This window comes from Anopheles maculipalpis, chromosome 2RL (assembly GCF_943734695.1).
Source record: "Anopheles maculipalpis chromosome 2RL, idAnoMacuDA_375_x, whole genome shotgun sequence".
NCBI lineage: Eukaryota > Metazoa > Arthropoda > Insecta > Diptera > Culicidae > Anopheles > Anopheles maculipalpis.
This window is the reverse complement of record NC_064871.1, coordinates 97,382,896-97,406,870: the sequence shown is the minus strand read 5'-3', so window position 1 is coordinate 97,406,870 and position 23,975 is coordinate 97,382,896. Positions and strand designations below refer to the sequence as shown.

The following is a 23,975-nucleotide window of genomic DNA, read 5'->3' as shown; positions in this document are numbered from 1 at the left end:
GGATATCCTTATATATTTCCCCTTTTCGGATGGTTCCTATAGCGATAAATGATACCTCCTAGTAGCATGCTCCCCTGGTGTCAGAAGCTGAAAATTTGGTACATTTTGAAACAAAATTTGCGAAGCTGGTCGGAGTATTTTCGGGATGCTACAAGCATGCTCTCGTGGTAGCTAGAGTTTTGGTACATTTTGGGAGATACGGCGTCATAATTCTCTCCTGCGTACCACACGCACACCGATGTAGCTAAATCAACGGAGCAGGATTGACTCTTCCCTTTCGTCCTGATTATTTAATCGTAATTGAGTCCATAATCTGTCTCTCTCCCTGGTCTTTAATACTAACAAGTCATCTGATCGCTAATACTAAGAGATCTCCCAGTCGAATGACGGCCGAAAATTTGCGAGAAAGAAACAGCCTAACAGGATAAGCAGAATAAAAAGAGAGGAAGGCTACTCTGTCCCATGTATTCGTCTCTCTTACACCTATCGATCGTGCACCTGTGTGAGAGAACGATACAGTGCGTGCCAGAACTGTATGTATTGTTGCGTTTCTGGAAATCCAATATTGATTACACAACTGTCGAGGAAAGAAGGATGATAAAATACTGTAAATAATTATCCGAAACGTATAATAGGATTAAAAAGATGTGAAATATTTTATTATTACTTTGCAGCTTCCTAGAACATCGATTTCTTGTATTTTCTGAAAATTTTATTTTATTTTAACAAAATTGAAACAAACCGTGTTTCTATAATTACGCCAAGCACTGTAGTAGATCATGCATGTGTTATCTCTCTTCCCTGATCCATGTGTCAAAGAGAGACCGGTATATGGTACACTAACAGAGTGGAAGGCAAATTTCATGTGTGTGAAAGAGATGGACGGATATCCTTATATATTTCCCCTTTTCGGATGGTTCCTATAGCGATAAATGATACCTCCTAGTAGCATGCTCCCCTGGTGTCAGAAGCTGAAAATTTGGTACATTTTGAAACAAAATTTGCGAAGCTGGTCGGAGCATTTTCGGTACCGAATTGCTAACTCCTACATGCATGCTCTCTTGGTAGCGAGAAATGAAAATTTGGTACATTTTGGGCGACAATTTTGTTCGGCTGGTGGAGGAATTTCGGGACCGAAATGCTACCTCCTACATGCATGCTCTCTTGGTAGCAAGAGTTGAAATTTTGATACATTTTGGGCGACAATTTTGTTCGGCTTGTGGAGGAATTTCGGGACCGAAATGCTACCTCCTACATGCATGCTCTCTTGGTAGCGAGAAATGAAATTTTGATACATTTTGGGAGAGAATTTTGTTCGGCTGGTGGAGGAATTTCGGCAAAATGAAACCTCCAGAATTGGATGCTCTCCTGGTAGCGAGAAGTAAAATTTGGGTACATTTCGGAATCAATTTTTACCGCATCCAACCGGTGCGGACACGGATATTTTGAGCGGGATGTTACCTCTTCGGCTAGATGCTCTCCTGGTATTCGAACTGGTGTAGCTGGTTGGTTCTGGAAATTGTTTCTTTCAGATAAAAAAAATATTTTTACGTAAAATTAAACGACGTTCTTACCCGTGTTACTGATCTCAATTTTAAACCTGTTTAATATGTTTCGGATAACCATAAAATTAATAAACAAAAAATGCAAGATTAATTTAAATTTTAATATGATTAGGTTTTTATATTTACTTCTAATTTTGTGTTTATTTATCAAACGTAATAAAACAATCAGTTTTATGTTATAAAAAATCTCACAATATAGATATTATCCTCACGCAATTGCCCTTCTTCTGTGAGCACAAACATATATGAATAATTTTACAACAATCCTAATTTTTGGCTATTGTTTTGTTGCGCAAATAAATTACTGTAATGACGGCCAAATTCAAAGTTTAAACCTATGTCACTTTTTATCACAGACCTTGCAAAAAGCGCTTGTCCGTTGCTATCAGTTGATCGTTTTGGAGCTGCCCAAAAACACAAAAACCCCGCCGTCTAGGAGTCGTCGGATATCTCTGATCAAGAAAACCCTCACAGTACACACCGCACAAAAGGGTGCAGTAATTAATCCCTTCTTCCAAGCCGTTGTGTTTTCCTGGGTTTGTGACCAAGCACACCATTGCGTGATTGCGTGACGCTTGCTTTACGCTTTTCGGCAGGAAATTGGGACTACTTGAAAAGCTAAGGGGAAACTGGCGTCTTGTCCGGCTGCTTAGAGCCTAAAGCCCGCAAAGATGTAGTGCAATTTGCATAAATTTAGGCGCTACACATTCATCATGTCAGCAGCGATTATACTTTGAAGGTGGTGTGGCGCTATTTTTGAAGGTTCTACGGTCCAATTACTTCAGTTTTATAATTGCCTGCATGAGAAAACCTACGGAAGTATTGCGGTAAGGGTGCCCGGTCTCTCAAATTTGGACACCTAATTTGCGTCACTTTATCCCCAAATGAGATCGCACACCTAAACTTATTCGTGCATTTCCTGCTCTTGTGGTACCACCGTCGGTTTCTCTGCCTGCAGAAGGCTTATCTGCTTCAACAACTAACGTAACGCAAACCCGCTATCTGCACAATCGGTTGCGAAAGTGACAATCTCAACCTGACGCTGATAAACCCCCGTAAGGTGATGGGTGCTGCTTGCTGCCGGCTTTTAGGGCGAAACTGTCCGAAAGATGATTCACGATTGCGTTCGTCTCTGTGTCGCGTCGCGAAACACTATATCGATTTATTAGAACGGGAAATTTGGGTTACTATTTTTCCCAAGCTCTGCAAAGGCGGGGATTGGGGTTGACTTAGTCTCTAATCACATATCACAGCATTGCGCGCACTTGTTGGGGGGAGGATGTGCTGTTGGGCAGGGTGGAAGAACTCTTAATACACCCAGGTCGATTCCTTTTCCTCGTGAAGTCCGTCCGGCATAAGGGCTCTTAGTATGAGACTGCTTGGCGTGGTCGTGGTAGTGCTGGAGTTAGAGTCCCGGTTGTGGAAGATGCCGAAGTAGATACCCAGTCCAATTGCCACACAGATGATCACCACCACGAACACCATGCAGCATAGTGTCTGGAGGGCACAGGTACAGCAGCTAGAAGAGAGGGAAAGAAAGAGAGAGAGAGAGAGAGACGAAGAGAAGGTGTTAGTTAAATTTTGAAAGAAATTAAGCACGGCGAAGCCTTATGCTCTACCAGCAAGCTATCCGCTTGGTACAATCGCAACAACATCGAAGTATTCCACACATAATCTTGGCCCTTTGTTGGCAAGCTAACCCTCTGTCACAACTGAACACTGGCGTAGACGAACCGGTACTAAAGGCCACGACAAACCCGTTGTCTGATAAAGCCAAAACAATCGCTTGTTATCGAGCATATCGAGCGAGGTGTGTATGACGTTTAACGGCGAGATATTTAAAATACCACCGAACATGACACCTCACGATTAGGAACGGGAAATGGGGGTAGCTATCACACACACACCGGAACAGATAATACCTTTTTCAATCAATCGATTCTGGGTTTTTGGTTTGTGGCCTAATTTGTTGTGATTGTAATTTGATAAGAGAGGAGGAGAGAGCGAGAGCTGATGACTAATACAACACGGGCCGGTAGCTTCTAGCCACCTATAACTTACTAGCACACTGTCTGAAGGATGCTTTTCACAAAGAACCAAATGGTTTTAATAAAGCAACACATTTTTTTTCGGGGAATTCTTCGCAATCTCGGTACAAACTTCACAGCCAACAGGTTGGAGTTGTCAAAAGAATAAACTCACTGTTTGCTGTGATTGCGTGCGTGATCGGTTTCGCTACGATGCAAACTTACCAGCAAGCAATCGTCGCTGCACAATCGCAGCAACATCCGATCAAGGAGCACATGGCAGTGAGGCGGAGGAAGTGATGCTCTTAGTAAACCGACGCGGTAGATCCGTTAGCGCAATTAACAAGCTGCTTCTTTCCAGCTAAACTAGCCGAGAACTGATAATGAGACCATCCAACGTCTCGTTGTGAACTGGAGCCAGGAGGTTGAATTTTCCTATCTGAAGTGGTCTTTACACTTACGGTTTGATTACTAGGAGGGCCTGGTATCTCGCCCAAGCAAATAAACCATTGCCACCATTACTATTTAGCGTATCTAGTAGATGCGATAAGCTTTTTTATTGCGGGAGTTCCGTAGCTATTACTACTGCTGTGCCCCATCCCCCCCCCCCCCCCCCACTGTGCGTGTTCAATTGCCCCTAATACAAACAGTGGACAACGATTGACACTGCCTAGAGTTCTTGTGTTTGGCGATTACTTTGCTTTCCTGATAGCGATATCGGTCGTCGTGGGGCGTGCGACTTACTGGACTGGAGAGACTTCCTATGCATCAATCAATTCGGTGAGTCAGTCCCCCCCCCCCCCTCTTATGATGTCATGTATGTACAGTTCCTCAACAAAATGAAACATGTAACTTGTGAAACAATGCGGTCTCTTTAAGAAAAACACAAGGTTATTCAAATTAAGGATCTCTCACCCTTAGCCCACTTAAGATCGGAACTGCAACAGAAAAAAGGGGATCCTCGGGCAACCTTCCTCCTTATGTTTTGAACCAAATATGGAAGGTCCAAAGCGAAAACTGGACTAATAAATAAAAGCCCATCGCCTCGTGGCATCACTTTTCGCTTCGCTTTGCGCCTCTTCCCTTTGCCCACTCGCTCCCGTAATTGACACGCGGCCATGACCATGATCGTCACGTGGTGGAAAAATGGGCCATAAATTATTAGCGGATCGGAGGTTGTAATGCTCACCGAGCAGCCAAGCTAGGGTGCTGCCGATCGGGGGAAGATCAGGATATAAATTACACCGATTTTCATTTGCCATTTGTTCGCGCATAAAAATCGCTGTCGGGACACTCGAAAAGCTTTTTCTTTGCGCGATCATGCACGGTGCTGCTGCTGCTGATGCTGATCTACTTAACTTAGGGTGGAAAATGGGGTTGTGGAAGGTCGCTTGTTTTGGGGGTTTGGTCGAGGTTAAAACCGTTAACTGTCGCACGATTAACGCCAGCTTTACAAGGCTGTTATGCCACAGAAAACGATCGCCGCCACACAGGGTTGATGATCGTGTTGAGGATACAGAGGGAACAGTGGTTCAGAAAAATTTAAATGAGGAGTAAGGCATTGTATTTTTAATTTTGTAATTGTAAAATTAAATCAAGCATTTGGTAAGAATTGTGGATGAATGTTTGGGTTTCATTTGTTTCGGGTTGAAGTTGGCAGTAGGAATGAATCCTTTCCTCTACACGGAACAAATGAGCTTGTTTTCCCCGTTCATTTATATTCAATTTTCACACCAATGTCCACTCCAGCACCATCGTGCGCTGGACTCTGGCGACAGAGGCACAACACAACCAACCTCTCTATTCAATGCATCGATTGTTTCACTCGGTTTCCCGCTTCGCGATTCATTTGCGGCGGTTAAATTATATTGATTAACGTCGAATTGATTTGGGTTGATTTATTGGCGCAAATTACCGGGCCAACGGTGAGCCATTTTTTGCCCATTTAAGGAAGGATACAAAAAGCAAAAGCCCAAGCGGGGCGAAATAAAAAGGGAAAATAATGTGCCGAGTATGTTAATGTCTTCTGCCTGACCTCAACCACCTCCGGGGTGGAACGGTCGGTGAGGTCGAGCGCGCACACACACACACACACACACACACACGTTAGCGTGAAAATGATATCCCGATTTCGACACTTCCTGCAAGGCGCGATGGTATTTAGGTCCGCCGTGGTTAGCGCGAGATGGGGATGGAAAATGCCGATCAAGATAATAAGCCCAGTGCGCGCTCGATCGATCAGGCGGGCACGCGTGATCGAGTGTTGCCCGTATCGCATGAAAACAATTTATCTTTATTTATCCTTTTCTGCGTGGGTAACAATTATCGTGTCTCCCAGGGGAGGGATTCTTGTATTTTGAAGCTCAAGAAAACCCCTTCAAAAAATATTCATGGACTCAAGAACGATTCAAAAAGAAATCCCTTCGACTGCATCCTGCGCGTTTTCAGCCAGTGTGAGATAATGAAGGGATTTGTTGCCACTCAAATAGAGTTGTTCCATTTTCCAATTTTTCCCTGAAACCCTGGAACACTCCGAAGAAAGAAAAACCAAACCTGAACCACTTAACCAGACAGACGGGCAAAGAAAATAAACTACCAGCAAAAGACGAGCAGGTATGGGAGTATTAGAGACGATTTTCGGGACAGACAATCGGACGGCGGCGGGCTGGGGTGTCGTCGCCTTCTAAATTCTGCCCACATCTTTCCCCACTCATCAATATTCGAACGGGTTTCTCGGCTGTAGTAGATCCGCAGATCCAATAAATATTCATTATTTATACTTTGCAGCTTTGTAACAGCTTGTACAATCACATTTTACAACTCTTTCTGGTGTCGTATTTCGCATCCGTTTTGTAGCAAAAAAAGGGACCGTGGATGGAGAGAACGATTTTTCACCAGCAACACTCACACACACACCAGAGAGTTCGTCAAATGGTTTTGCCGGGAAAAGGGGAGGTTTAACCTCCCGTTTTTCAGGATCGTGAAAGGAGGACTGTCCAAACATGACCACCAGCAGGATGAGGGAGGGAGCTGGGGTCTTGATTTAAAATTCCAATTGCTCCAAGATTCTTCTTCTCTTGGTCGTCCTCTTGCAAGTGAGGATGAGAGATAGTTCCACCCTAAGAATGTCTAGATGGTTCGTTTATGTGTGTGTTGCTTCTACTAGGATACAAAGCGAATACTAGTGATCCTTACCCATTTTTTCTCTCCTTACAGTGTACAGCGTCAAAAGCGCTAGGACATCGTGTAGCTCCTGTGCAGCATAAAGACAAGGATCGATGGTGAAGCTGTCCGGTTTTCAAAAAAAGAAAAACAGAGGGAAAAAACACCCAGCGAGTGGACAGTAAGAGATGGTGTAAATTGTTGTCTTCTCAAATAGTCGCCAGCTGAACGAACGGTCGGGTGTGTCGGTTTCCATGTATAAATTATTTATAAGATTAGTTCAAAAACTTAGCCCACGGTGAAGCATGTTTACTTATACACGCTCACCGCCCTTGGTGTCCATTTTGTGTGTGTATGTGTGTGTGTGTGTGCCAGTCCTTCGAACAAGGACAATCTTTCCAGCAGTAGTGCAACAGATCCTCAGACGGCAAACTAGCCGTGAAGGGAATGGTAAAGTTGCGAAAGGATTGATTTTTGCATTTAATTAATTATTTAATTGCCAACTGCAACACGAACGTCCTTACAGCAAAACAAGGCGGGGGTTTTTGTGGTTGTTCCCGTTGCGTTCTCACAACACTCGGTCTGTCTTTTGTGGGAGGGTACAGCTTGCATTAATTTGTATTTTTATGTGCTTTCCTGCGCGCCCGGATGTGGCGAGATGTGGTAATGAGCAGAAAGTCAACCCATGGACTGGAAGTGGAATTTAATTGACCAAAGTAGTAGAGTCGCTAGCCGGCGTGGTGTATGCTTTTCTAATATCGCTAAGTACATCAAATGGTGCATCGGTTTTAATTAAATATTTACTGTTGGACGTGCGACAAATGAACGAGTTGCGATTGAGGATCGTAGTACAAAGGAAGGGTCCAGTAGTGCAGTATTAATTACACCCCTTTTACTACAGCATTAGCTGATTTAATGTTTTGTTTTGTATTTGAGATTTGTTCACCTCTAAGAAACTTCTTTGAGTAGATGGAAAAGTAGCAGCAGGTGCCTCGAAGACAAGGATTATTTTCAAAAATTGACGTAGCCTTTTCTTGCCGTGCCGTATGTGAGAAGTATAATTCACTACAATGACAAGCTATTGGTACGACGATTAATACGCGGCAACCTCCTTTTTGGGATGGTGGGCATGTCATGAGAAATCTTTTTTACTCAGCCACATGAATTTGGCAGCCTTCAAATGAGTTTTGAGTCTCACACCCCACACTAACTTAATTTTGGATCAACAATTGAATAACAACGTACGAGGATGGGTATCGGTCCCGCACATAACACACCTCATAATTTTCGCGTTGACAATCGGCACAAAACACACCACACGTATCTAGTTCAATAGAGTGGTTTGAAATTAGTTTACCGCACCATCTTCTTCCTCCCCTCCAAACGTTATGAACTGCATTCACACTGAATAAATAAATCAGCAATGAAGGCATGGCATACGATAATGTAATATTAATTGAGTCCGTTCACCAGGGCCGTGCATTCCAACGCTCTGCTGTGTGTGTGTGTGCAAAAGTCCTGACTATTCCGCAAAATAGCGCAATCGCGTTGAAACACACGCACAAACACAACCCCAAAATGAGCTCACACTCCCACATCCTGGTGCCTGGATATCCGCCGTACTGCTGCCGGATGTGGCAGCATATTTTAACCCATCCGCCATCCATGATCATTAGGCCCCGTCGGCCCAAAAACGAGCGCGAGGAGGAGGGTGCAGGCGCTATATATTGAAAAGAAATGCCACCACAAACACACACAAAAAAATGCTGGTTTTTGTGTTGAATTGACTGTGGGTGCTCTATTAAACCATCGAAAAGAAAAAAAAAGCGATCTTCAAGCGACTGGAGGTCACGTTGACTGGGAACCGTGTACGGAGTATAGTGCACGTGACACTGGCGGCCTTTTTGCAGACGTAAAGTGCGATGAAGCACACAGTGTAATTAAAATTATTAGATTTTGCATAATGATAGTTAATTAGCGATTATAATTATTTTGCATAAATTGCATCAAAGGGAAAATTGTAAAAGACGAGCCAGACACACAGCCCCAGACAGCCAGAAGGGAGGAGGACGTGTGTGTGCGTGTGTGTGAGTGCGTGGGTTGGCGAGAGGTAGAAAATGAAATGCAGTTTTGCAGTTTTGTCACCGCATTTGCCAGGACGAGCAAATTCTGTTTAGCGCAAAAAGCGCGTCTACTAACACGGTTTATCATGGTGTGTTGGAGTGTTAGCAGAAGTCATCACAGTAATAGGGTGGGGATGGGATGGCGGCTTGTTATCGTTGCGCGTGTGAATTTTACCAGGACGTGTCAATTATTGGAAAATGGAATATTACTGTACTCGTGGAGCTGCATTTCAAGGATCTACCCGTGAGAAGGAACTCATCGAGATCTGTAGAATATAGTGAGGTCGGTAGAAACAAAAAAACTTTAGCATAACTATCACCCGAACCCCTACTACTCGCACACAGGTAAGTCTCTCCATCGACGATCACCTTACTAGTGGTGTGAATGTTCGCACGTGATGAAATTGATAGCGGAGTTATAATTACTTCGATAATTACAGCTTGGCCAGCTCTCCCGTGTCCGGTGGTGACCATTCCTTCAAACGGATTGTTTTCGGTGCGTATACTGGCGTGCGCGACTGTGGCCACCGCGTGTGGGGAAGGCTTGTACGAATATTTCGATTAAATGCAGTTTAATTATTCATTCGCAGCCGCACTCTCCTCTCCAGGTATCGGCGTCGTCGTCCTCGTCTGCTTTGAAATAGCATCAAAGGGGGATGGGAACATTTTCGTCATTTTCCGGCCACGTGAAGGCGTGTGAAGGGCGGCAGGTATTTGGGGAGCTGCGTCGGAGCTGTGTTATCAATATTTTAGTCCCAAATGCAAATGCAGCCAGACGGCGAGAATATGCAGTACCGCACTCATAAAGAAGCTATTAACACTAACTGGCATATCTCGCATTGATTGGCATGTTTTAGCATTAGCTTTTCATGACATAGGCGTGAGTGTCGGTGCGCGGGCGCGCTTATATTGGTGTGTGGTAATAAATTTTAGCCAAATGGTTTAGGAGATTTCGTTCTTGAAGCTCGTTTTAATTGCTTCGCAAATCGTGGTGTGCCTTCAAATGTATTTAGGTTCAATGAAGGATATCATCATTCGTCGTTTCCATATTTCAATAATTAGACGCACAATTATCTGACTGAAAATGTAATAAATAATAAAATTAGACCAAAGTTTTTTTTAATGTTGAATCCTGTTCAAGAGGTTATCATTGTTCTCAATTTAAATCCATTTGAAGGAGCTCTTTCATTAGAGAATTAATGTACAATGTTTATTTATCCCTTCCAAGAATAAATGCCAGCAAACAACATACGATAGGAGGTTTATATAAGAAATCAAACGGATTTTTTGTAAGCTCGTGCACAATCAAAAAAGAATAAGGAGCTTTGATCTCTAGTAATTCGTTTTCGTCTTGACCCTTTCTTAATCGGTGCTTTACTTCAATTTCTGTGTTGATCATTTCTAGAGTACGTTTGATGTCTTCGGTGTACATCATCATTTTGGTTAGTGGATAAGTGATTCAGTAATCATGCTTCAATCCATAAATCGTTTAGATCGAACAACATAATTATTAAAAAACAGTTTGTTTGCATACATTTAGGCGCAGAACGAGAATTTCCTATCCCCATTGTTGACTGCTATTGCTATGACTTCTTGTTAGTAGCTTGTAGAAGGGTAACAAACTTGACCCAACCAATATTATCGGTCAATTTGATGGTTGAAATCTAATAAAACTGCACAAACCCACACAAAGCATATCATTTTTCAACCATGCCAAAGGAGGATAACCACCGAAGAAGGTTCGTTTATTCTCAAGAGCGTTGCGTCCTCTTGCGTGTGTATTTGCTCGCTAGCGTTGCATCAAAGATTGGAGCTTTTCGGATTATGCTCGCTACTTGAAGCTAGCAATAGCAGCACGTATGAGAATCGTAACGAGCTTTACCATGCTTCCGGACAATCCTTCGGGCAAGACGAATAAAGAAAAACTAAACGAAGTACGATATCATGCAGCACATATCTCATCCCGGTGGCCGAGACCCGAAACGAAAGCATGTCGGATCGTTATCATATTTACGTTTTATGTACGAATTTTCCCAATGTCCGGCAGGGAGCGGACGGGATTTCATCCCGGGCATGCATCTTCAAGATCACGGGAACGGTAATTCGTGGGGGAACCCCCGTCGGCTAGCTTTTGACATTCATAAAGTGAGTGACTCCTTTGTTGACTGCTCCAGATTTGCTCACGGGCAGCAGGAGCGCGGATACCTTGAATGTTTGGGAGTGTTTTATGGAAACACCGGCTGTATATAGTGCCCTCGTGACTCGTACCGTGGAAAAGCGATGAAAATAATGGTCCATTGCAGTGATCCTGCCAGCCCAGGCCAGTTGTGGCAAATGGCCTAAGATATCTCCTCCTATCCATGGTCGCGCGGGTGGCGGGAGTATTTGGTAATATTTTTTTTCCACTTTGATCCCATTCTGCTTTGGGTTCTTATGTTACCGTATATTGTCCCAGTTTGTGTTACGCGTACCCATGGCAATGTAGGGAGTAGTGCGAGCACACAGTTACGGTTTCATTGTTAGATTCATGCTCCAGTTTTTCCACGGCAGATGTGCTTCAGGGCCTTGGTTGGATGGTTGTAAGTCATCTAGAGGCGTCTATGCTCGGTAGACAAAAATAAAAATTTGATCCAAACATGTTGTTGCCATCGGATAAAGAGTTGGACAGAGAGCGAAGGAAAAAACCGTGAATATGGATTCACGTTGGACATTGTTTTCTCCTTCCGATATGAAAAGCAGGAAAAATCCCCATTTACGAGCTGCGAATGGTGCTTAAATGGCTGTGAAAATTATGCCTAGAATGAAATACGAACCATATCGCTGTGTTCGCCTTCGCGTGGTTTCCTTTTTGCAACAACCCAAACACCCAGCAATGGGCCAACCATATTGGTCATAAATTTCACGGGCGCAAGTCTTCATTTCTTTTCGTTGCGCTTTGATTATGGCAGGGGGAAAGTGTTGTTTATGGGGCTGTTTATGAATGGAGTTGATTAATCAGTCTTTTGCTGGGTGTGTTTTAGTTTTTCGTTTCGAAGTAAGAAAAGAGAAAGCTTTCGGTGTGTGAATCACATTTCAGGACGTAATTAAAACGGAACAAATCAAGAGAAAATCCTTCTTGCTGCTTGAAGAAAAAAGCCTCCAGAGCGAGTAACTTTTAAACCATGATTAGCTTACCCAAAAATATTCAGAAAAAAGATAGCTCAAAACTTGTGGCCATGACCAGCTCTCCATACTTTTCGAAAGAGCATAAAGCTGCTTTTTCTTCTCATTTGATCAGAATGAGAGAGCGATAGATCGAAACGATCAAGAGCTTCAGCAAAGCTTTCTCCTTCGATCGTGTCCCTAAAGGTTAGAAGGCTAGAGGAGCATCGAAGATCACATGTAGGAAAGGATAAGCTAATAACTGGTGCACGATGGTAGACAGCCTGGTAATCCGTGTTACCTCTGTTTTCGGCTGCACTCCTGTTCAAAGTTTTCGGTTGGTTCCGGATGAGATTTTGGCGTAAAATGTATAAAATAAAAAAAATAAAAAGCTATAATAATGCTAAGCTATAATAAAGTGAACGTTTCATTCGAAAAGGACGTAGCGTAACATAAGCATCGAGTTGAACTGCAGAAAGTGCATTAATTGAAATGCGCTTTTCCTAATTTCAACAATTTTTCTAATGAGATTAAGGCCTTAAAAAGTAGGTCTTGCATAATCGTAAAACAGACGGATTAGGTTACCTTCAAAATCTCTACCTCTTACGTTACCGAGAATTGACATTCCATTCCCCATTTTGCAGCTAGCGCAGCTGACTTTGTGTCTGTGATGCAAGAGATAAGTTGATTATGTACGGAGTAATTGCAACATTGTCAAGTAGCGCCAAAGCTCTTGTCAAACTGGAGCCGTCCTTTCTGCAAACATTTCCCTTTATTTTTTTGCAGGCAGCACAGAAAGAAAGTCTGCCAGATTCGGAAGCGAGCGACATAATAACCCACTGCGTCAGGTCCGGGTAAAGAAATTCTACCAAAGTCGTACTCGCGTGTGTGTGGGGAAGTGGAATCGCAAACAAAGTCATTCCCGGATGCCCCTTTTCCAACCGCATACACTCCTCCCACCCTTCACGATCTGGTGTTTGCGCGAATGCGTGTCAAAAAGTTGGTACAAAATATACATTTCGCATGAGAGCACGTACAGCAGCGAGCGGAGAGGTTTCGCAACGACTTGACTGCATCGTTTCGCTGGCCTCGTAGATACTTTTCCATTTCCACCGAGTTACCTCGAATGGGATAACTCCATTAAAGTATTATTTTTCATATTGCATCGCGTTAGCGTGGTGGAGGGGGCTGTCCGTGCGAGGGCGGAGGACCCAAAAAAGGAGCCATATGACACCTCTTTTAGTCACCGTCTTCATTGTCACAGGGAAAAGATAACGAGCTTCGGGGGTGAGAAAAGGATTCGAATTCAGGCGCACATACACATACATATAGACACACACTCACACGTGCCATCGTTCCGTTTACTATTATTCTCTCCTAGCTGTGAACGGGTAAGTGAGCAGACAGGACAAGGATTTTTCCTCCGATTACGAGAACCCGGTGAAAGCAATCGCACAGTGTGGAGCTAAAAAACAGAGGCTAGGTTACGCAAATTGGCACGGTGCTGTGGAAATTTTTCTCTCAAGCATGATTCCAGAAAAAAAAGCTCAAAAATTGCATGTTTATGCTTCTCAAGATTCTCATGATAGCAAAAATTTAGGCGAATGCGCGTGTTGGAAAATATTTACATCAGAGATTATATTCCACGAGCGCCAAACTCGACCTCAAAAACGATCTTCTCAGAATTCTTGTAATAAACTTCCCCAAAAAAGCTTCTAGGATCCTTTCTCAGCAATCACTGTAACTGCCACACAGGGGGGACCGACCGAGCTTTTCCAACGAAGCCTCGGGCAGTATCATTCCACCATACAAAAACACACATCTACACACCGGTGTCGGTTTGTGTAAAACGATAATTTTTGGCTCAAAACGACGAAGCGACGGGTCGACGATCGGGCGTGAAGTACTACGACTACTACTTGCCGGAACTGGATGGTGAGAGGTTCCACCGTATAGCCGGAAGTGGTACCTTCCCGTCCGTCTGTTGTACGGCGGGATTCGTGGAACACACATACCAAACCCCGATCTCGATTCGTGCTGTTGGTGTTTCGTCCAGGACGACCTCATCATTTGCCAACCGACAGGAGAGTGGGAAGTGTGCCAGGCAAATGTGATACGATTACTCACATTAAGGGTAGACAAGAGTCATATCCTTTACCAAACACTTCCTGCAGCACATCCTGGGTCACAATCATCGCATTCGAGGAGCAGAGTCGCGTTATTCCTTTTCGATTCTTTCTGCTCGCTGCTTGACTCTTTCTCTTTTCCGTCGAAATGCTCCGACGTACCGGAAGAGGAGTCCTTCGGGAGAGACTGCCTGATGGCAATGGTGCTCTGTTTGGGAAATCTTTGGCTATCCATTTCCGGATATGCACCAGCGGTGTTAGCGTGTGGAAAAGGCAAGAAGCGCAACGGTGGAGATTCCATTACAGACGGTACTATGCTGTGGTGCTGTTGCGGTTGATTTATCTGTTTTATTTAAACTTAAAACTTGTGTAACGGATTCATTCTTCTTGCTGTCAGAAAGTAGAGAGGGAAGGAAGCTGAAGGAATTGATCGGCGGAGTAACTGTACTCGGAAGTACGGTGCTACAAACCTGGAAGCGTTGAGATTAGGGAAGCGTCGGTTGATTACTGCAGGCAAATTAGCGGTTGCAAAAGCTGTTTGTTACGAGTTTCTGGTAGAATAGTTTCTTGATGAGATTCTTTTGGGATAGGATGAGTTTCCAGGGGTCCGGGGATAAAACACGAATGGATCGCCTTCGAGCAAGTTTTATGCAGACTTGACTGTGATGTGAAATATACCTCAAGAGAATGAGATAAGAGACTAGTCTTTGTATAAGACTGAGGAAGGATCTGTACAGAATTTTGACAAGTTTTCAAATTTATCATAAGGATTAAGAAATTTGACTGAAAACCTAAACTAAGCTAGTTATCGCCGATTTTTTACGAGAATACTACTAGCGGAATTTTTCGATAAATTTTAGGACCCTCTTAGCCCCCTAAGACGCATCCAATGGTATGCTGCACGCCTTGATCGGATCAAAATTGAGGAACTTATCGCTGATTTTCCATGGTTCCGCATGGGTATCAAAAATCTCAACCTTACCGAACTTAGATTCAATGTGAAGGAGGGCCCCAGAATGGCTAAATCTGTCACTGTGTGGAGTCCGTAAAAGAAGCATTTTTTACATATTGTCCACCCGCTATGAGTGAGTTCTAATGATGCAATATGTGTGGAGACGTTTGCTAGATCAACCGCTTTCATGTCACATCAGCAATCTCCGGCCTGGCGGGTTTGCACCAAAAACGCAGAAAAGTGCCATCGGAAAAGCTCAGACTCTCACGGTTGATAAGTAGCTACGCGATAAGAATGTGCCATGGGAAACAGCAAAAAAAAAAAATGACCTGCTTTTTGTGGACTTTTTCCTCCCCCTTGTCGGTGGGTTGGGGATGATAGGTGGAAAACCCCAACCGTCCAGTGTTGGGTGAGTGTTAATCCTTTGCAGGGGGAGAAGAGCTTTGTAGCTGGACCATCATTGAAGCAGAAATTAAAACGAACTTCTCGAGAACAACGCTACATGAAGGGTGTGAATGTGGTGAATGGGTACATTTTATTACTTCTCCTTATATTCACCACCACACACGTACACCGATGGGGTAGTAATCCTGTTTTTTTAGAACCGTGGAGAGAAAAGGATTTAAAAACCTCGTTCTGTTGCTCGTTTTCTCTATTTGCAGTGTGTTTTTATAAATCCTTTTGCTTCCTTCAGCATGGTGGACGACTTTTCACGCTTCAATCCATACCATGAAGCATCGTGTTGCTTGCTTTTACTCTTAAAAATTTCCGTCCGAATGTTATGTTTAAATGTAAAATTTTATGTACAGTCGATAAAGGTGATCTCAGTACAGAGATGCAGGTGTTTGTAAAACTTTTTCTCTAATTTGATCTTTATCGCGATTCGTAATACTGTTTGAGTGTTGCTCATTTTATACGAATTGATAAATCTATTCATGAAAGCTTTTCACCTAAACTAATAAAACTGAACTTGAAGTGCAGTAAATGGGATTGGTTTTTCCCATTTCCTTATGTGGGGAGAATATGTTATGCGCATCCACTTGGGTGGGTTTTTATGGAAGTCCGTTTTATGTTCGAGCATAAATTACACATTACCCACTTAAAAGACTTGCTGGAATGGCATGTACTGGCAGGCTGACTGTAAGTACGAATCTATAACGATCGGTGTACTATGAAGATTATAAAGATTTGATCATTTTGTATGCCCGAATGTATGCAATAGTATATGTGCACCTGACGCGATAATTCGCTATGTAATTCAAATCATTTGATCAGACAGCTTTCCTTCTCACAATTATGATGCTTCAACCCGTCCATACTAAAAACGGTTCACTAGCGACGAAAGAAATAAGATTTTAGAAAGAAAATATCGACAAGTATGAGAACTCTGACACAAACTGGCAATGCAATGCTCGCCCCCTGAGGGAAAAAAGCTCCCCTCTCTTCAGCGATTAGGGCTCGCGCACAGGTTCTCATACAGACATTCCAATGATTTGCGCCATGTTTCGTTTGTCTAATGCTTTTAAAATAACATACATTCTCTCCCATTGCACGCCGGGTCCCGGGTGCCGGGGAATCGTGCAATTATCCGTCATTTCTTCTCCCGAACGAGCTCGGCCGTATGCGATCCGAGGCAGCCAGTCAGTGGTCAATGAATTATTTTTATTACTGTAATATATTTTTTCACCGTTCGCTGGTTCGGTTCGGTTAGTGCAGTATTTTAAATATTTTTTGTTCCTCTCGGCCGAATAGTGGAGAAGGATTCTACATACAATGGAACACACACACACACACGGGGTGGCACGATTTAGTAGTTAAAATGTAGGCATGCAACAATCGGTTCGCCATGCATGCATGCATGTATTTTCGTGCGGATCCGTTTATCCTGGATCCGTTTTGCACGAGAGAAGCGAAGCAGCAAAGAGTGCAAGGCAGTGGAAAAAAAAATGAAGGGTCTCAAAATTGTGCTAAATTATAACCGTCTGCTTGCATATTAAATGCTCGTTTTGTAGAATGATACGGTTGGGTAGTGTGTCGAATTCAAGGTCCTTCGAGCAATATTTTATTCCCGGGCAGCTCCTTGTGGTGCTGCTAACACGAGCTATAAGAACAAAATGCTATTTTCCGTTTAAAAAGCACCTTTAATGTGATAGAAACTTCAACTGAAGAGAAAGAAAGAGCCATACGGCAATGCTTTAAATTTGACTACAAATTTAAGCCTCCGGTAAATGCGTCTTTGTTCTTGTTTGTTTTAAATTTTCATTAGCTGTCGAGCTTGTCCCTCTTGTCTACAGCAGGAGAGGCTCAGTGTCTCCTCAATTGCGCTACGATTTTCTTACGGTGCGCCTCCAAATTGCGTGCCCTCTAATCGGCATTTGTGTGTGTGTGTGTTGTTAGCAACATGTGAACAAAAGCACACAAAAAAAACAAATTGTACCTTTTAGACTGCTTAAGCCTAAAGGGACATGCTCTTCAATCGAAACTGTGCTCGGAAGTCCCGTCCAAAAATTGCGCCGTCGCATGCGTTCGGTCGTTTGGTACGTATAATTCGCGTGCTCTTCTACTTTTGTTCAGTCGGTCGCTGCTACTTTGCCAATTAACATAAAATTGCTCTTCAGAAGAAGATAGAACAAGAAAAAGCAAAACTCTCAACCGGGAAAAACGGATCTCTAATGCCGGAAATCTTTTTCCAAGGGGAAGAGCGGCACAAAAGTAGGTCAGCAGTGGACGAAGAAGTGGTCGAAGTTTGTCGTAAGTCGATTCATTAATAGGGGATGAATACAGCTTTCATCTCCTGCCCTAGTGTTTGGTTTCGGTTTGTATGTGTGTGTGTGTGTGCTGTGTCCTAAAACGCTTGAAGATGTTTCGTCCACAGGATGATGGAGTGGGCGAGTCCTTGTTTCTTCGATTCGATACTGAAAGATACAGCCGGAGAGAGTGTTGTTCCACTTTTACGACCCGTTCGCGGACATTTTCGTCGCATAATCTACCGGCACGCAAACGACAAGATGGCCACTTTGCTGGTTCGCTAGTTCCATAGAAACAAGCGGGCAGGAAAAAATGTGCAAACACACACACGCACACACCGAGCCAGCGAGCTAAAACAGTTTATGGCTAATTTATGGATCATCTTCTCTGATAAGAGGATTTATGGGCGATGGCGCGATGGGCCGGTGGTGTGGCGTGAATTCTCCGGTGGTTTTCCTGTGGATCACCGCAGTGTAACGGAGAATTCCGGGTCTTTTTTTTTACGATTGGAGGATGAAACGGAAGCTTCCTTACCGACCGTCTGGCTGAAGAACAAACATACGCTGGGGCAAAGAACGCGGTCCAGGGATGGATTTTCGTTTCGGGTACTTAACGGTGCGTAATAAGAGATGGCCGAGGCGTCGAAAAGTCTTCAACAGATTGCCCTGGAACGTGTCCGTTTCTGGGGAAGGCATAAAACCATCCACTGGACTTTCGTTACCGAGTACGTTCCAGAGATTCTGGCACTGATTATACGAGTGAAGGAGTAAAGGCTGAGCAAAAAATGAAGTATTTTGTCGACGTTTCTTCTAAGCTGCTAGAGAACGTTTACAGCGGCTGTCGTAACAGTAATTTCGCACCATTTTGGGAGCTCCACATTTCGCCAAAAATTAATTTAGTTGAAGTAGAGCAACAAATAACTAAGGAGAACAATATATTTTTTTCTTGGAAACGGTTAAGCGGGATGCATAATTTCGGGCGAATTGCACACAAAGCTTAGTGAAATGTTTAGCTACAAAATTATTCCGCTCTTATAATACAACAGCTTACATGGCAATAAAGATCACTTTATCAAAAAACAAAATCCTGTCCATTCTGATACGTGTACGGACCCTCGGATTTGTCACTGAGCTCCTCTTTTTCTTTGTCCTTTTTAAAACGGAAGAGATTCCTCTTTTGTCGTAACGCCTTTCGTCCACTATAATGCACAATGCGTATCACATTGCACTAGAGCCAAGAGGAAGTCCTCAGTTATGGTGAGTGGATTTTTCCTTTACGAATCATTTTGTGTCTATTTCCCTCGGACACTTACCATGGCTTCTCGTATCCCTCTCACTGTGAGATGGGAAGCTGGAAAATATTCAGAAAAATAGCTGTCAGTTCATTTCTTCCGCACGGATGTAACATTCAGACCCGTCAGTGGGGCAAACTTCTTTTCTGATTTCATATCATCATCGCTTCACGTAAACACTTCTTCCATCATACGTATGCCCGGCACAGGGAACCTCTGTCGGTAGAGAAAATTTGATATTTATCTCGCCTTTCATCTCCATTTCCCGTTTATCTGGTTTCGGGTGCAAAAATTCGATTTCGAGTGTCACACAACATAATCAAATCGGAATATGACGATTATTAGATGTCAATCTGTGGCTTACTCGTCGTCTGGACATGCGTGCGAGGGAAAAGTAACTTCAATGCAAACGTTGCTCCCTTTTTTTGCGTACCAGAGCAGTCGGGGTGAATATTGATGTCCTTGCGGAAGGAAGGAATGCTCAATATTCCTGCAAACAAGTACCTCTTGATGAACCGGGTGGAATCGCACCACCTCTACGTGTATGGGGCGGAAGAGAAAAAAAACCTAGCGGCAAACGGAATTTCGTGTGTCGGGAAGGAAGGCGGCACAGCAGCACACAGTACTGTGGCGTGTTATGGGGGATAAAATGAATTCAATAGGAAATTTATGTTCAATTCTTCTTGCGCTGCCACTCTAAGACCACGGCTGTACATAAATAAATATATTCGATTTTTCGTACTGCTCGTGTTGCGCCGTGCAAGCTGAGCGGCCCTAAAGTCAGTCCACCAACCAGAGCGGTGACGACGTTAAGATCCTTATCGCAAGTGAAAGCCGGGAGGAAATCATTTTCCCGTTCCATCACCTGAAGCGGGCCGCATCATCATGAATGGGGTGCTTGATTTGGAAGCTCTTGCGAGCTCGAACAGGAAAGGTTTCGTTTCGTTTAAGCAACTCGAGTGCCGGCAAGTGTCTGTTTATTATTCGCCCATCATCCCCCCCCCCCTCCCCCCCACTTCCCTAGCCAAACCATAACCTGGGGGAGTGATCTTAATTTCCAATGGTGTTCTTTGTAGCACTTTCTTCCAACCCTACAATTCTCGCGTTGGGGTCGGAAAATTTGATTATAAGTGTATGAGTCATTGTCACCGGGTACGCGCAGAAAAATGCGCGCTCCATTTCCAGGCACAGAGAATATCATTATTATTATCGTCATTCGGTGGTTTGGTTGATAAATATTTATGGTCTAATAATGCAGTGATTTTCACGCGGGTTGGGATGTCCTTTTTTTGAGGCGACGAGTGAACGAACGAACACACACACACACGCTTTCCCGGGTTCGGGTTTCCCATCGAGCTTCAAAAAACCGCTAAATGAGGGTATATTGTGTTACGCCAGGGGTTTTTTTTTCCCGCCGCGTCAGTATGGGAGCGTTTCTACGTTTGGCCTACCATCGGGAAAGCTTGAAATCACGCACGCACAGCCACACATTCCAGCAGTGTTGGAATGGTTCTTCAATTAGAATTTATTTTTCCACCGGTGACCGTAAAAATCCGTGAACCATGGCCGCTACCCTGATGTGGAAAAATCGAAGCACACACTACTGGTGTGACTGTGTGCGAACGCTACTGGTGGCCGTAACGAGCAACAGATCCCGATTCCTTCGCACTCTTTGGTCGCCCGGCGAAAAAAAAACTGGGCAGAGCAAGGAAAAAAAAAGTCAGTAAAATAAAATAAAACAGTAGTAAGTGCGCCTCTAGCCAGGACTCGTGCTGCTGGGGAATGGTTCTGAATTTATGATAGGTCGGAATAAATTATCATTACGCGCCACGAAAGCTGGTTAGTGTCACTGTCACACACCGTAGTGAAATGAGCGCGGAGTGTGCTTTACTTAAAAAAAAAAATGCCGATCGTTCGATGGCCAGATTTTATTGCTGGCCAGCCAGCCAGTCAGCCCGGTAGTTTATGGTTTATCGTTTTTGATGGAATTTAGCAGCTTCTCTGCACGGGAAGGATGGGTTTTGCGACATAAATTTTAATTGAATTCTAATATTTGCTATAAATTATCATAAAGCCAAAAAAAAAACTGATTTACTTCTAATGAGAGCAGTAAAGCTTCAAGAAAACATCGAAAACGCATCACGGGTAGTGTCGTAAAACCAGACATCCTGTCCTAGCAATAAAATTAATGGAATAATGGAGGGAATATGAATAGCGAATCCTGCCTGTTAATCCTTTGCCGCGCCTGTCCAGATGCACGAGCCTGGGGTGTTAATTATAAATTGTAATAATTTACTCGGTACATAAATTTACGTTAAAACAACTTTACAAAAAACCGACCCTGGGCTAGAGCGAGGAGAAATCTGAGAAATGAATTTCGGTTGCTTGTTTCGAAATCTGATACGAAAGGTTCGTTTTTTCTTAAAGCGAGGTAGAGAACAAACAGACGCCCGTTCAAATTAAACTCCTTTTTCTCGTTCTCTCTCTCTCTCTCTCTGTCGCTCCAACTTATCTGGGAGCTTTTCCACACTTAATCACTAGCGTCAGTGCTAGGATGGCAACTCCTTTTCCCGTTATGGTATGATTCTCGGAACGTGGCAAAAGATGGACTCATCCCGAAAAGGAAATAAATTAACATCAAAGAAAAAAGCCCTTCACTTAGTTTCTAACCGCGTGCGCCACCTCCCACTCCCTACCCCCCTTTTCCTTCGTTTATCGTAATCATCGAATTTACTTGATGGTTCAAATTAGTCAAACAACTTTTCATTGGACGGTCAATGCACGCCCGGTTCCTCTTGTCAGCCAGTCACTGTGGCGGTGGCTCCAGCAACGCAACGCATTCGAGGCAAATTTTCATCTAATTAAGATACGCTAGATCTGGAACGGAGTGCTTCGTCTCCTTCTTCAAACTGCTCTCCGGAGTACCGCAGTTCCGAGGATGTGGGGTGTGTACAGTTGATTAAGAAATCGGTTCGCAATGTCTTCCTTGGCAGGATTTTCCGTACCAATCTGTTTCAACAGGAGTTGAAAGGATGAAAAAAGGGATCACTTTTAACGATTTCAAAACAAATGGAAAATCATCATCAAGCTGAGCGGTAAGCACGGTGGGGATGCCAGTGGGACAGATAGGTGGTTGGTTGAAAGATGAAACCAATAAACTCACACCTTTCGGACCCTAATGGGACGTTGTCTGTTTCCGTTCCGGCAGGTGAGAGAATAGGAAGCCATGAAAAAACGCACCAAAATCCATCCCTTTTTTTGTTGGAGGGGAAGTCAGTAATTTACGGCCGTAGCTTATTAATTTTGTAACGTGTTTTGTTCTGTTATCTGGACTGTGGACACGGGAACCCTAGCCTATCTGTAAAAAAAAACAGCTCCAAGGGCTTTCAGGAGAAGGCAGTGATGAACATCCCTTCAATTTACTGGGAGAAGTAGAACAGTGGTATAGCTACAGGTTTTAGATTAGATATTTAGGATTTTAGAATAGTGGAAAATCCAGTTATGGAGTTAGTATTGGTCTGACATCTACTACAGCGTTCTATGTAAAATATTTTATAAAGAAGCAACTTCTTGTAGTTCAACATTCTTCCTTATTAAATAAATTAAATTCAATTTACAGGCATGTCCGCTCTTCATGCTATTGTGAACGAAGCTTTAGGACTCGCTCAGAAAGTGGCTTCTTGAACCGACCTTTCGACTTTCGACTTCCAGATTACGGGGCTCTCGAGCCGTAGGTTGATGAGTTGAAGGCGCGTCCGAAGCGTCCACTAGCGAATCCCCAAAAAAGTGGTCAACGAGGTGCCGTACAGCGCAAAGGGGTAAAGAAGTCGTAAATTAAAATTAATTAAAAGTATCCTTTCACGGCTTTGGCACAGCCCGGTTCCGCTTTCTTCACTTCCGGTGTACGAGCTCGTGTGCGGATCTTGGCCGAGTTTTTATCGCTGTTCGTGTACTTAACGTTTACTTCTTTTTTTTTTTTGCTGTTGGGAGAAGCATCCCTTTTTGTGGTCGTTCAATCACACCTGGTGGTGACCGAAAACGGGTTCAAATACCGTTGGGATTCCAAAATTTGGAAGTCCGAAAAATTCGGTTATCCTTTTTGTAGACACGTACACCGAAAAATACAGATACACACCTGCTATCGCTGTATCCTGTCGACAAGAGGTGAAAGTTTCTTTTTTAGTACGGAACAGAGGGAAAAGTTTAACAGACGGGTGTGTAGCAAAAGCGAGCGTAATGGGTACCGTTTTGCTACAAATCACAACCCCCTCGTGAGAGCGACCTGGACACTCTAATTGAAATAGATCCTTATTCCGGGCCAAATGGAGTTTCCGTAGTAGTTTCTTAGCACTGGGGTTGGGAAAATAAAATACAACTTGCCAACACCGTTGGCGTGCTACAACAAGACGTCGAGTAGAACGAGGTTAAAGCGAAGACAGTCAGATTTGTTATACAGTCTGGCATGGGCATTCGTGCCCCACGAGCAGAAGTTTACTCGTAAAGAGGTGGATCTTAGTTTGATGAGTTGAAAAATTAAATTTATGGGAAAAATAAAACTTAAAAAAAAATAAACTCATTTCCACGCCCACCCCGCGCATTTCTTCCGTCTGGCCAACAAACACAGTGTGAAGAAGTTTCCTAGATCGGACGTAATTTCCGTAGTATCTTGGGAAAGCTGCAACTTGCGGTCAGGACGTCAGGAATTTGGAACAGGCACTTGTGAGTGTGTGAGTGTGTGTGCACAAAAGCTTGTTTTCCTTGACCAGCAATCGAACAATCAGAGGCGCCAGGAGTCAGATAACTTTGCTGTTGCAAAAACCCCTTTTTACCCCGTTAGCAG

The 23,975-nt window shown here is 43.6% G+C and overlaps 2 protein-coding genes across 2 annotated transcripts in view; both read right to left on the bottom strand.

Annotated features, from left to right (window-relative positions):
- Window positions 1–23,975, bottom strand: part of LOC126567794 (toll-like receptor 7) — a 462,685-nt gene that overhangs the window by 64,198 nt on the left and 374,512 nt on the right. The window lies entirely within an intron of this gene.
- Window positions 2,870–3,881, bottom strand: LOC126568632 (protein midgut expression 1-like). The gene is made up of 2 exons (XM_050225141.1): window positions 3,818–3,881; window positions 2,870–3,084 (listed from the first exon to the last, which is right to left on the bottom strand). The coding sequence occupies exons 1-2, from the start codon at window positions 3,868–3,870 to the stop codon at window positions 2,874–2,876; spliced, it is 264 nt and encodes an 87-aa protein (XP_050081098.1). The 5' UTR covers window positions 3,871–3,881; the 3' UTR covers window positions 2,870–2,873.

What these genes read in the sequence shown, in the direction of transcription:
- LOC126568632 (XM_050225141.1), bottom strand. Translation starts at nt 3,870, where the DNA reads ATGTGCTCCTTGATCGGATGTTGCTGCGATTGTGCAGCGACGATTGCT. An exon ending in GCAGCGACGATTGCTTGCTG is followed by an intron (nt 3,085 to 3,817) that starts GTAAGTTTGCAT and finishes CCTCTCTTCTAG; the next exon opens with CTGCTGTACCTGTGCCCTCC.